Source organism: Phalacrocorax aristotelis, chromosome 20 (assembly GCF_949628215.1).
Source record: "Phalacrocorax aristotelis chromosome 20, bGulAri2.1, whole genome shotgun sequence".
NCBI lineage: Eukaryota > Metazoa > Chordata > Aves > Suliformes > Phalacrocoracidae > Phalacrocorax > Phalacrocorax aristotelis.
In genome coordinates this window covers 8,252,394-8,265,953 of record NC_134295.1, presented here as the reverse complement: position 1 = coordinate 8,265,953, position 13,560 = coordinate 8,252,394, and the positions used below count along the sequence as shown (strand labels likewise).

The 13,560-nt window shown below is 53.5% G+C and overlaps 2 protein-coding genes across 2 annotated transcripts; one reads left to right on the top strand and one right to left on the bottom strand.

Moving 5' to 3' along the window:
• The first annotated feature begins 53 nt into the window (after positions 1–53).
• On the top strand, positions 54–3,246 carry YRDC (yrdC N6-threonylcarbamoyltransferase domain containing). Its single transcript, XM_075114850.1, has 6 exons — positions 54–225; positions 353–548; positions 846–960; positions 1,297–1,416; positions 2,134–2,276; positions 2,623–3,246. Exons 1-6 carry the CDS (start codon positions 87–89, stop codon positions 2,684–2,686), a joined length of 777 nt encoding a protein of 258 aa, XP_074970951.1. The 5' UTR covers positions 54–86; the 3' UTR covers positions 2,687–3,246.
• Positions 3,247–3,286: 40 nt separating this feature from the next.
• Positions 3,287–6,515, bottom strand: MANEAL (mannosidase endo-alpha like). Its single transcript, XM_075115068.1, is given in 5 exon segments — positions 3,287–5,006; positions 5,008–5,051; positions 5,493–5,573; positions 5,976–6,075; positions 6,358–6,515. Coding segments are annotated over 5 exon segments (966 nt in total). The 3' UTR covers positions 3,287–4,423.
• Between the last annotated feature and the right edge of the window lie 7,045 nt (positions 6,516–13,560).

Below are 13,560 nucleotides of genomic sequence, written 5' to 3'. Positions count from 1 at the left end.
CCGCGTAGCCATGGGAACGCCCCGGCCGCCCCGCCCCCGGACGCGCGTCACCGCCCCGCCCCCGGCGGGCCGGAAGCGGCGGCCGCATGCGCAGGGCGGCGCTGGCGGGGCTGGCTCGAGCCGGGGAGGGGGCGCCGGGCCTGGGCCTGGGGCCGGGCCTGGGCCGTGCCTGCAGCGCCCGCCTGCTGTTGCCGCCCCGCGGCGCGGCCCAAACGGACCAGCAGGGTGCGAGCGCGGTAGCGGTGGGGGGCCGGGGCCGGGGCGGGCTTGGCTGGGCCGGGGCCGGGCGGTGGCGGGGGTGAGGGCCGGCCGCCCCGCCACCCCGACCCACTGACCCGCCGGTGTCTGGCAGGCTGGAGGGAGGCGGTGACGGCCGCCGTCGGCGCCCTGCAGGCGGGCGGGCTGGTGGCGGTGCCGACGGACACCGTGTACGGCGTGGCGTGCCTGGCGCAGGATTCCGGCGCCGTGCGGAGCATCTACAGCCTGAAGGGGCGGAACGGCGGGAAGCCGCTGGCCATCTGCCTCGGGGACGTGGAGCGCCTCTACAGGTGGGTGTGCGGAGCCCCCCGCGCCGCCCCGCCGGCCCCTGCTCGGCGGCCGGAGCCCTTGTGCGGTGCCAGCAGCCGTGTGCGAGCGCGGGAGGCTGCCCGCAGAGCCCGGCGCGCCCCTCGGGGCTGCCTGCCCCGGCGCCCTGTGCGGTGGGGAGCGGCTGCTCGCTGCCCGCCGCGCCGCAGAGCCGGGCACCGAGGGGACGGGCTGGGCTGGGGCTGCTTGGCCGTGCTCAGCACCGGCAGTCGGGGTGAAGGCGTGCACCCCCCTCTCACACGCTTCCTCTTGCCCTGTAGGTACTGCCATGTGAACGTGCCGGACGAGCTGCTGCGGGACCTGCTTCCAGGACCCGTGACTGTAGTTTTACAACGTTCAGAAGAACTGAATAAAGACTTGAATCCTTACACATCGGTAGGTCTTTGCCATAGGACGTGCCTCTCTGCTTTTGAGGGACAGTATGCTAGTTTTGTGCTTCTGCTGTAATAGCTTTTATTCTTACATGTGTGTTTAGTGTGCTTAGCAGTGATCAGCGTTTCCCCAAAGCCGGCCCCTGTGCTGTTGTGCTCCCCGTGGCATAACCCTACGCTAGGGGCTGGCTGATGGAGGCACGTCTCTTGTTATTGCTAGCTCAGCGGGCGTTTATGTATTGATTCTGTAGAGTATCAGCTTTAAGTCAAGAGGGCTTTAGGCAATGCAAGATGAAAAATGGTTACTGCGTGTAAAACCATGTTTTCTTCTTCCTTGTAGCTGGTTGGTGTTCGCATTCCAAACCATTCTTTTATTAGGGAGCTGGCACGAGCTTGCTCTGGACCACTGGCTTTAACAAGCGCTAACATCAGCTGTCAGGCGAGCACGCTGACGGTTTCGGTAAGGCTGATTTTGCCACTAAGTGACACTTTTGTGATATTCTGTCAGAGTCCCAGGGTCTCATAACTGGAAGCAATAAAACAAGGATTTCTCTGCTGCTGTTATTTTTTTAATTGATAATCTCTAGTTAAAACAGCCTGCGGATATGTGGTGTGGGGTAGCTGTCTTGCTGCGATCCTCACCTTAAAAAGTGAGGATGGCAGAGCTGAAAAGTAGTATTTAAAGGCTTATGCACAGCTTTTGAAGGGGGCGCCAAATCTGAAAGACAGAAATTGCTTTAGGCAGGATGGCTGTGGAATGAGACTGCTGCTGTCTGTAGAGGTCCTTGCAGCCTGGTAACTAACTGTTACTCGAGGAGATGTCTTTCTGCAAAGTGGTGACCCTGGTGGCAGTATAGTTGGGCACGGTACCGGACGGACACCCTGTCCTTGCCCCAGAATGTATTGATAGACTTCTAGCTTTTTTTGGTGCGCTCCTTACTAAACAGTGGTGCGGCTGAGAAGTCCTCAGCCAGAGAATCCTTGTGGCTATCCTGCATGCCTGAGATAAATCTGTTCTCAGAAATCAAACTGGGATGTGTTCATGACAGAAAAAAGTGAGCTGCCCTGACAGGACAGGAAGAGACCAGCTCCCTTGACACCAGAAAGCCTGGTAGTGTCTGTTAAAACACGATCAGAAACCATCTTCAGGACTGTTAGCCACATCTCTCTTTTTCAGGAATTCCAAGACCTGTGGCCTCAGTTGTCCTTAATCATTGATGGAGGCCCGATAGGGGATGTCCAGAGCCCAGAGTGTCGTTTGGGGTCCACTGTGGTTGACTTATCTGTGCCGGGGAAATTCACCATCATTCGTCCTGGCTGGTGAGCGCTCTTTGCTGGGTAGAACTGTAGCTTTTCCTTGACTTTAAATGGAATGAAGCTTTCAAGTTAGGGTGGTTTGTGCTTTGCATCTTTTCCCATAGCAGTTGAATGTTCACTTTAATGTTGTTTGGCTTAATTACCAGCATGCTCAGAAATCCTAAAGGGAGCTCCAAATTCTGAGCCCAGGAGACCCCTTTCTAGAAGCTTCTGTGCGAAACACTAGTTCCTGGAGTGCATGTTCTTCTTGAGTCAAAATGCAGTACTGCGTCTAGCTGATTACTTTCCCAGGAAATACAGTTTAATCCTTAAAAGCCTTTTTTTCTGATGGTTCCGTTTCACCCCACAGCGCACTGACATCTACAGTTGAAATCCTGAGGCAGAAGTATGGCTTGATACCAGAATCATCTTAAGACTTCAGACTCTGAGGAGGCTCTGCAGAGCTGGTAAAGCTGGGCACCGTGTGCCTGCGCATTCAGGGAATGGGTGTTCATGGCCTTGTTTAATAAGGTTGATGGGTTATGTCAGGTTAATAAACAAAAGATAAAAACCCAGAGCAACAGTTGATGGGTTTCTGTTAATTAGTGTCGCATCTGCTGCAGTCTGAGAAACCAACCCAAGTATGTATGCTGACGTCTTTGTGCTGCTGCACCATTCCCAAATACCCGTCTGAAAGAAAAGCAAAGATGGAAAAGAGGTTTTCCGAGCTTTCATGATGTTATAGCTATGGTGTCATCTGTTTTTTGCTGTTATAAATGTAACTACTGAGATGAAACTCTAAGTGCTTTTGCAAATTAACAGTATTCAGATGGTCCCTATCTAGACAAGAGCTGCTCAGAAAGACCTGACTTCCTCCCAGTACAAAGACTGAAAACAAGCTCTTAGTGTGCTGATCTTCAATTTTTAAATGTGGACTCTCTTCATTTTGTTCTGAAAACAGTGCTAAGCTGAAGTAAATAGGGAATGGATGAAAGTTTCCTCTGGTATTTATTTTTCATTGAAAAGTAAAGTTTATGGAGCTGCTATTAATTTAAAAACTGGTAAGCCACTTGCATGACTGTTGTAAATGCTTATTTTTAGACATTGTTGTCCATCACTTTTGGTGGACTTGAATGCTTAGAAGGAATGTGTATGGAGTCGTCATGAATAGAACCTCGTTTCACATCCAGAGCTGCCACTTCTCATTTTACTGATATAGAAAAGTATCAATTCTGTGGCTAATTTAGAAGGGTCCAAGCATGGCTGAAATCACAAAAAAAGGGAAGCTACTGGGAGCTGAACCTCTTTCAAAGCAGAAATTAATGGTGTTTTCAATTGCATTTTTATTGCAAATATTTTTTCTCCTTGGTTCTAAAGGGGATAAAGCAACTTCAGATCTAAATTTTCAAAACATGGAACACTAAACAGTCAGTTAAGAGCTTTTAGTATAGATCATTGCATTTGCTTGGCTTCCGGCACATGCAGCAGTAGCAGTAAGTGGTGTCTAGTGGCCCAGCCCTAATTATCTTTAGTTATTTGGATACAGTGGACCACAGTGACAATGCCCACCGCAGAGCTCCCTGGTACAGGAGAGGCTGGATAAAGCGGAGGGTGTGTAACGGCATGGCTTAGTTTCACCTACAGTGGACTATTTGGAGGAATATTTACTCCTCTGTACAGTAAGCTGATAGAGAAACGCTCTGAGAGTTGCTGGTGGAGCGAGGGGTATGTGATCGCCGCAGGCAGCGGGCCAAGGGTGTGAAACGCATGCTGGAACCCAGCTGGCCACAGCGAACATCACAGAACACGGTAAGAAAAACCAGATCTTCGCCCCCCAGGCCAGCACCCCTCGTGAACTCTGGAGGAGCTCTGAAAGGGTCATCTGTACTAATCTGCAGAAAATTGGATCTGGCTGCTGCTTGCGGATTTCCTGCTCCCCGTTGCATTTCCTCCTGTGAGCCCATAGCTGGGGCTTATGCCAGGATAATTACTTAAGGATTAACTTACAAATTGAGGATAACTTGGGATACTTGCAGATGGCTGCTGGTGTTCAGTGGCCTGGTTAGGCTGACGGTTCTGTGGCTGTATCTCAAGTGCTGCTTTTCTGAAGCACTTCTCTGTGCCGCAGCTTTGTCAGCAGGGTGTTTTTCCAAGTAGGGCAAATTCTGAAGTCACGTCAGGGGCTGCTCTTTGCTGAAACGTTCTGCCCACCTGCGAGTCAGCTCCAGGCTCATGCTCGGCTGATGAAGAAGGTCCTCCAGATAAAGGTGTGTCGGCGTCTTCTCGGGTACAGCTTTCTCGATCTGGGTGCCTTCGTGCCATTCGCTGAAGGATGCGATGGAGACGATCTCCGGCCTGACCATGAGAGCAGCCTGCAGAGCCATTTCGTAGTACTTCCCGTTGACTGTTCCGAGTGTTGGGTTGTTCCAGGGGCGAATGCTCCAGGTGTCGATGTAGTGTGGGCCAGCGCTGGGGATGAACATTGGGTTGTTGGAGTCGCAGAAAGTTTCGATTGCTTTCCAGTTCTGGTGGGATGAGCCAAAAGAGAAACCGTTGGATGCATAGTACGTGTACGCGCCATTGTACCCTGCGGAGGGGGTATCGTGCTTGTGTCTCTCCTCCGCCAGCAGCGCTACAAACACAGCGTCGTACGCGGTGTTGCAGAGAGAGTGGGACCCTGATGGCGTGGGAAGGTTGGCCCAGGGTTTAGCCAGTGTCAGGTAGGAATTATAGCTATAAAACAGTGGGAAACTTGCCAGTGCTGGTCTTGTACTTACAGAGAGCTGCATGTGACCGTATCTAGGGAGAGCACAAAGCTTTTTCAGAGGCTGGGGTGATAACCCCCCAGCAGGTGTTTCCATTGTACGGCAAGGGTGGTGTGAGACGGTGCGCTGTAGGGGCCTCCTTTCCCAAAACCTTTATCTCTGTCTTCATGGCAGCGCCGGTGCCTGCTCCTTTCCTTTTTGAAAGAAATGGTAGAGGTGCCAGCTGACGGGCGATAAGCTTAGAAACCAGAGCAGAAGAAAGCGATTTTGGGTTCTGAAAGGAAGGTATTGAGTGCTGGAGAAAGTGGGATTTGATTATGACCCCTGCCCAGTATTGCCCAGTTGGCTCGCCCTAGGCAGCTCCCTCCCCTGCGCGCCGATCTTTGGATACTATTCTGATGCATTTAATTCAAAGATCCGCACGTTGTTTGTGCTAACGCAACACAACGCAGCTGGATTTAGCCTGCATGAAAACCTACTTGTCCGTGATGTATTTGATATTCTCATGCACAGTGTGGTCATCGCACCCTTTGAATGGCTGGATGTGAAAGGCAACCTTCAAAAGAGACCACAGAGGTGATTGTTTTCATCCCAGTGGTATTGCTTTCTCTGCACCCCGACCTGCCAGAGGACCCTAGGGCCGCTCTAAAGGCCCTTCCATCACCTGCCGTGGGCAGACTGGGAGCATCCCTTTGCGCCATGTGCGGAATACAGCAGTCTACTTGGTGAAGTCAGGGCTTTCACTAGTTTTCCCTAATGCTAGTAAAAAGTAAACTGAAAGTCTCAGTTATTAAGAAGAGGGAAAGCCCTGTATTTAGCTATTCGAAAATTGTTCCCATTGTCTTTCAACGCAGTCGCTGAGGCAGAGGAGCAGGGCCTCTGCCCAAGCACAGCAGTGGCTTCGTGCTGGAGTTGAACAGTGAATTTAATTGCCTCCAGCAGCAGACAAGAGCCTTACCTTTATGGCGTATCTGTGCGCAGCGTCCGGTGCGGAGGGCATGAGGCTGTCTGGCTCCCCGTGGCCGTCTGCTAGGCCAGGTGGGCACCAGAACAGGACCCTCAGCGTGTAACCGAGCAGGTCTCGGTCAAGCGTGTTCTGTTCCTAAACTTCTCCTCTTCCTGTACATCAGCCGTGCAGCACACGCTTCTCGTCATTCTAACCCTCTAGAAGGCCTGCGGTGCTCCAGCTGCGATTACGAGAGCCTGTAATCAGCGCTCCCGGCTGCTGGCTCTGGGGCAGCCTTGGGTGCCAGCGGTGGAGTGGGGTGCTGGGGGGCACTGGGGCTTTGCAGCGTGGCAGAGGGGAGCGATGGCAGCCCCTTGGGTTGTGGCCCCGGTACTTCACTGTGTGCCCCCAGGGTCGGTGTGGGGGGGGCTCCGGGGGCTCGGGGCCATTGGCATGGCGCTGGCCCGTGGGCTTGTCTGGTGCGGTGGGGTCACAGGAGCTGCGGGGGCCGAGTGCGGGGTAGAAGCTGGAGCCAGTGGTGGGGGAGGCCATCCGAGTACAGGGGTCCCAGTGCTGGTACCAGCCCCTGAAGCACGGGCTGCCATACCAGGCGCAGAGGAAGGCGTGCAGATGTGGGAGGGAAGGCTGGGGGGTGGCAGCAGGAGTGGGGCACACCCCCAGTGGGTCCCTCCATGTGGGGGGCGCTGGGGGCACTGATGCCCCGCTGGACTGAGGGTGCCCCTCGCAGGAGCAGCCGCAGCCCTGCTGGATGGGTGGTGGGGAGTGGGCAGGGACCCCTGGTGATGGGGAAGGGCAGGGGCTGCTGCCTGCCCTTGGCTCCTGGCCTGTGAAACGGGTGGTTGATGAAGGACTGAACTTACCCAAGGAAACGAAAACACGCTCCAGTAAACGCTGGAATGTGACTATCGGAGCCCTTAAAGGAAATAACATTTTAATTGGGTGAATCTGTTATGCAGAAATGTTACAGACGATAAAACTCCTGCTAAATGGAAACCCAGTAGCGAGATGAACCTGTCGAGGGAGCAAATGGCTTGCAAATCAGAAACAGGCTTCCAAGGCGCCCCAGCAGCTCTGGGGCTCCCATTATTTCACTTGGCTGAAGCTCCTGCTGCCCCACCGCGCTGGAGCCTTCTGGCAGCATTTCCTCACGACAGCCACCCGTGCAGAGTCATGGTCTGCGGGAGGAGTGTGGGTAAGCGTCACCGAGCTGTAGAAACAGCTAGAAGTTTGCCTTTCAGAGTTTCCTGAGGGTTTTGGCTGGGTTAGATATGTGCAGGAACTAACTGCGGGCTGGGTGCCAGGTTGGCAGCCATGGTTCTGGTAGGGCATCGTGGAAAGGGGTGTTGGGAGAGTGTCCCCGATCTGGCTGGTGTGGCAAGGAAAGTGCCCGGAGTGATCCTGTGTGCCGCTGTATTGCCTTGGGTATGCTTTGGCCTCTAAAATCCCTGTAACCAGTGCCACCTGCGTTTGCCAAAGAGATCTGGCAAACTTCTCCCTGTTGCTTGTACACAAGCTGTGCTCTGGGGGTGACGCCCGCTCCTCTCTTCCTGGGGGGAGCAGCCTCAGGCAGCTATTTCAAGTCCTAGTCCCAGCTGTATTTCATGCTTTACCATATGTGCATGCTACCAGCAGCACAGAGCCAGCTTTGCATGAGGAGCAAGGAACATCCCCCTGCTCAGGTGAGCAGTTACTTGTAAAACGGGGAACCTCATCTTTGCCCTGCCTCATCCCGGCGTAGGGCACAAGTGCTGCTGGAGCCTGAACTCTGCACGCACGGGACTTGCTGTAGGAACACTTCATCTCTGTGTATACACACCGTACAAATGCTGTACTCAAAGGAGCGGAGGGAGGCATCCAACTCTTACCTCTCCAGTTTTTGGATCTATTTGGTCAGAACACAAATGCAGCTTTACCTTCCTAAGGAAGCTGCTGGACCTGATTGCAGGGGGAGATCAGAAACCGTGGTGCAAGTGTACTTCAGTGCTTCAGAGAGTATAAGGCAAAGAAAAGCCTCTCCTGCTCGCCCCATCTATTTTTTCAAATCTCTTCAAGACCAGTGATGATTTTGGAGGCCTGATTCATGCTTGGGGCTGACACCCCTGTGTGTTTATCCATCAGTTCACATATGCTTGGGCCTCTTCAGGGACTGGGTGAGCTTCGTTCCCCTCTTTGCCTCTCGCTTGCTGTCGTCTGCTGGAGGTGAGGACGCTTTTTCATCTAATTTCGCGGCTGCCAGTTCTGGGTGCAGCGAGCGTTGTGCTGAGCCAGCAAGCTCAGGCAGCTAGCGGTGCTGGGTTCGTAGTCTTTTCTGAGTCATTTCTTTCATTCGCTTATGCAAAGGACGCTGCTGTTTGTGACCTCGCGCTTGGCAGACCCTTGCGCCTGGGCACACTAGAGCCACCGAGACCCAGCTGCGGGCAGGAGGCAGTGGGGCTAAACACGACTGCTTTTTGATGGACGGTTTTAAATTGCTCTCTTCAGCCCATCATCCCACAAGTAGCTGCTGTCATTTTCTTTCAAGCAGCTGCCTTCAGGCTACTTGGAGAGGTCAGGCTGCGGAGGGTGGATGCTCCAGGGAGGTGGGCAGAGCTTTCTCTTTCTGCATCTGGCGCCAAGGACAAGGGTACTGGACAGAAATCTGCAGACCAGTGAATTTGCTGTCACTCTTCTCCCTCTGTGAGTTCAATGCCTCTAGAAACTGTCTTTGAAATTTAATTTATGAACTGGCAGGTGAAGGAGCTGAAGGCAGGACAGAACCACCCAAATAAAAATTATCTGGAAGCAACGAGCAGGGACATGTGGTGTATGAGTTGGGATTTAAGGTCTAACAGCCACGTCTAACCGGGTAAAACAGTGATGTGGCTCAGCCTGCGTCTCCACGCTGCCTGTGTGATTTGTGCTCCACCAGTGTCACAAGGATCAGTTTTTACTGGAGTCCCATCCCTGAGCCCACCTCACTCAACCACCCTGTAGTGCAGAAGGGGCAGAAACACGAGTTCCCAGAAGGCACTTCTCCCTGCTGCCTTGCTGGAGGTGACGCTTGTGCTAAACGCCTCTCCCGCTGGCTTCCCCGACGCCTCCGTCCATGCAGGCTTGTTCTCTGAGCAGCCCCGTGAGCCAAGCTGGACCTTCCAGCCTTTTACTTCCGCAGTGGCCGAGCTGCCGGAGCCGTGCGTCCCACCACTAGATAGTGCTAGGCCACCGCAGGGAGCCTCGGAGCCGGTGGCCGCACCGGCTGATGGCGTGTGCCGTTGCTCAAAAGCATTAATAAGCGAGTGCTGCGCTGGGGCTCTGCCGCCGCGGGCTCGGCGTGGCGCAGGTGGCGGCTTGCCTGCTGGGCTGCGGGGAGGGCAGGACGCCGTGAGGGTCTGCCTGTGCCTGGTCCTTGCAGAGCACGCGCTGGGTGATTTTCCCCGGTATCTGAGTGCCATGGGGTGGTTATGTATCTTCACTGCTCAGGAGCAGCTGTCTCAGTTGGTGCTAATGGACTGTAATACACACAGAGCTGACCCCAGAATAATGTCTTCACAGAAATTGCCTGGCTGTGGAGCTTCTGCTGTAAAAGCCCAGAAGCACCAGGCTGGGTGAGTGACTGTCATCTGCAGAGAGCGTGCGTGAGGGGTCTCTGGGTGCTTCCCCTTCTCTGAGCCTTTGCTCTTACCTTGTCTTTCCAAATCAGATATCCTGCAGGATAGAGGGACTGAGGGAAATACAAGAGGGATCGCTTCCCTTTTGTCTGCCTTGGCAGGACCCTCTCCCCTCCACGACTGTCCCTGTGGTGCTGATAGGCACTGCTCTGAGCAGGGGGCACGACTTGGTGGAGGGGACAGAGAGGGGCACAGGAGGTCCCTCCTTGGGCCCTGGCACGCAGTGAGCGCAGCGGTCTGCTCTCCGCAGCCCCCGGTTCGCACAGAGCCCTATTCGAACAGCGCCAGAACGAGCTGCCCTGATGCCTGGCTTCCCCCGCAGCTGTGGTGGGGATGCAAAGGCTGTTTGGGGGCTCACTGCAATGTCTCGCTATAGTGAGCAATTTCCCTTCTGATTCTGCTCCCTCTGTATTTGCATGGTGAGCTTGCCCCCCCCCGCCCCGTGTCATTTCTTAGCTCCTCGGCTATTCATTGATCTTTGCCAGGCTCCTCCAGCACTCATTCATCACTCTCGTGCCCGCCATCCACTTTCCAAATGTTTCCTATTTTTCCGGTGATGTATTTCCCTGTTCAGGCAAGCTAATCTTGCACCATCAATAATCGGGGTGCAGCTGCGCTCCTGACCCCTGCGGTAGCAGAGCCGCAGCATGGGTGCGCGGCTCTGCCCCGCGTGGGTGGAGGCAGCCGAGCTGCAGGGATGCCGGGTGAGGGGTGCAGCTGCAGGGGCCTCCCGGGAGCCACTTCCCCGGCGGCGGGGTCTCTGCTGCGGGAGCTCATCCCTCCCCTTGGGGACTTCGAAGTGTGCAGATGGAGGTGATGCCCTCATGGCTAGGAAGGGCTGTTTTGCCATAGCTGGGCAGGGGGTGATGGTCTTTGAGAAGGTGAGGCAAAGTCCTGAGGCAGAGCATCCTTGCTTGAAAGGGGCTGGCCTCGTGGTCTGCCTTGCGGAAGCCTTGTCTCTCTGCCACAGCCTGGCGTGGCCTTTGTGAGCAGCCTTGGTGGGCAGAAAACTGGGGAAACGTATCAGCATCTCAGCTGGTGCCGCTGCTTCTGGCTTGTTCCACGCTGCTGGCGTCCAGTGGCCCTGCAAGTGACAGCTCTATTTGTGCCACCAGCATCCAGAGGATGAGCCACACTTCAGGCATGGGTGAAGTGGCTGGTGCCTTTGTTCCCTTGCAGGAAACGCAAGCCCTATAAATTACTTCTTTCCTCTGGCTTCTGGGTGTCTGCAGGCCACTGTAGCTGTCAGGGTGACGTATTCGGCACCAGCTAAAGTGACCAGCCTTTGTGTCAGCATCTGGGCGCTGTCAGCACCTCTGGAATGCACCAGCGCAGGGCAAATCCAGGCTTTGTTGCTTGTTCAGGTGTTCTTGGTACTTTCCGAAATGGGGACCCTGCTGCTGCGCTGAGTGACTTTGTGCAAAGACTCAGTGCCAGGAACTGTGTGTGCAGCGGGCGGGGGGACGCGGCATCGGCACCGGCAGCAGCGGTGAGCGCCTGGGACGCTGCAAGCTCTCTGCTGAGACGCATTGTGAAAACACACTCATCGCCAGTTAGGACGTGCTGATTGGACAAATAGCTTCTGCTGGAGTGGAGAGAGATGCCTTTTTAGATCTTGTAGGTGGAACTATAAACACTTTCATGAGCCAATTCACAGGAGTGGTACAGATCAGGGTGACTCTTGTGTTTGCAACCCTTGTTGAAATCACATTGGCATGAGCACTGAGAGCAGGAAATACATGGCTTGCATTTTAATTAGCGCTTGCCCTCCAAATAAAAATGCATCTTTAGAACCTCATTAGCAGAGCCAGTTCAGACTCATAGAGCAATGATTCAAATGAGCAACAACAGACCAGGCAGGCTTAGTCTGTGTTGGTATCAGAGGTGAAGCTGCTGAGTGTCTGACCCTTTCCATCCCTGTTGAAGCCATTGGGGAAAAATGCTGTCAGGGGTTTGTGTTTGGAAGCCTTGGCTGAGTAATCGGGTCTGTCTGATGTCGGGCAGTTGCTGGGTAACTCTTGCTTCTCACCGTGATCTTATCTACTGATGTTTATTGAGTGCTTCCCAGTGTCCACGGTGTCATTCTTGCTGCTGCAGTTGGTGGCTAAAAGCCTGTGCTTTTAATACCCTTTTTTATTTTGTGCAGCTGTTACATGGCAGAGGTGGTTGTGCTGAGAACTTTTCACACCTGCCCTAGCGGGACCACCCTTTATTGTGGACTTCTGGTTATTGTTTGGAGAACTGTAGGAAGCAGGACACAAATTAGAGCAGCCCAGGAATAACTTTTGTTACAGTAAGGTGCTTCAGATAATGTATTTAATTGGTTTAATATTTTTTACATATTTTTGCCATCTCTAGCTATAATTGACGCTAGATTTATTCCTTGTCCTTCCTTGAGCTCTGCAGGTCTGAGTGACCGTGCATGGCTTCGTGTGGTTTGTACATGTAAAATACAGGCATGGTCTGCCGGGTGCAGATATGCCTCAAGTCACGTCTTTGATGGGGCAGTCAGGAAGTCTTTCCAAAACTGCCCCATACCTGTGTAGGGGTGAGGTGCTGTCCCTGGGGAGACTCTCACAAACACCACCTCCGTGTCCAAGGGCTCTTTGCCTCTCATGCCACTGATGTTGTTGAAGGCAAAGCAGCTAATTCCGGCTTTGGTGGGTGCAGCAGCAATGTGCCTGCAAGGCCGGAGCATTCTCCTCGTTGCAGAGTGGCACAGGACGCCACCAGGGCACCATTCTTGCTGCAGAAAGCAGCCTCCCCCAGAGATCCTGCTATCCGAGGCATCTGCTAGTCCCAGCCAGGGAGAAGTTTTCCTCCATCGCTGCAAATGGAGATCTGCGATGTTGCTTCTAAATGTCCTCACTCTTCTTCACAATACAGAGCAAAGAAAACCAGGCTTGGGCTAATTAAGCTGGAAACAGAACATTGCAATTTGTAGCTGATTAAATCTTTCAAACAATGTTTATGTTAATCTTCTGATTTATTTTCTTATAATGCCTTGACTAGGAGATAGTCCAGTGCATGGGGAAATGCTTCCAGATGGAGCACAGTCCGCCTTGCCAGATGCTTGGAGCTCAGAGCGAGGATTTTTCAATCACTGTGGTTATAGCCAGGAGAGGTGATCTTGTCCATCTAGGCCATTTTTGTACGTAGAGGGGGATGCTGAGCTGCAGTTCTCGTTTTTGCTGCAGGAATGAGTCTGCCTGTAACAGGAGAGGGCTGTGAAACAGCGCGTGGGAAGGGGCATCCATGAGACAGCCAGTTCTCGGCTGGGGCTGTTCTGCCTCTTACACACACCTTGCATCTCTGAGCCAGGGCTTTGCTGTCTCAAGAGGAGGCTGATGTAAAATGCTCCTTTGAATTTATCTCCAGAGATTATAAGGGGCCTACTGCAAAAAAACAGTTTCCATTTACACACTGTGCGTGCATATCCATTTATACTGTCCTCCAGACCTTCTTCCAGCTCCAGAGTTGGCAGGATGCCTAGCAAATTTCCACAGGATGCTGATTTAAGGAATTATTCTGTAGAAGCATAGACAATAGAGACAGAAGGGACCTTGAGGCCATCTGGAAAGTCCGCTTCCCCAGACAGCATCCCTTCTCCCAAGTCACTCCAGACACATTTGTCAGATTTGCTCTCGGCTCCCTTTTCTGCAGGAAATTCCACCTGGCCGCTGCTTATGTTCTTCCTATTTTCCAGTTCTTTAAAAAAAAATTTATCGGGACCAGAATTTTTCCGGGGCTTAAAGGTAATGTGATCCGTGTTTGCCCATCTCTTCTCCCTTTCTGTCCCTGTTCCAAAAAGGCCGTAATTTACCCTTCCTGGTCTTGCCACCTTGGAGGCGGCTGCAGGGTGAGTCCTGGGGAGAGGGTTCTGGGCAGCGCAGGTCGAGGTGGAGACGTGCCGTGGGCTGCCACTGCTG

What these genes read in the sequence shown, in the direction of transcription:
- YRDC (XM_075114850.1), top strand. Translation starts at nt 87, where the DNA reads ATGCGCAGGGCGGCGCTGGCGGGGCTGGCTCGAGCCGGGGAGGGGGCG. An exon ending in GGCCCAAACGGACCAGCAGG is followed by an intron (nt 226 to 352) that starts GTGCGAGCGCGG and finishes GGTGTCTGGCAG; the next exon opens with GCTGGAGGGAGGCGGTGACG. An exon ending in ACTTGAATCCTTACACATCG is followed by an intron (nt 961 to 1,296) that starts GTAGGTCTTTGC and finishes TCTTCCTTGTAG; the next exon opens with CTGGTTGGTGTTCGCATTCC.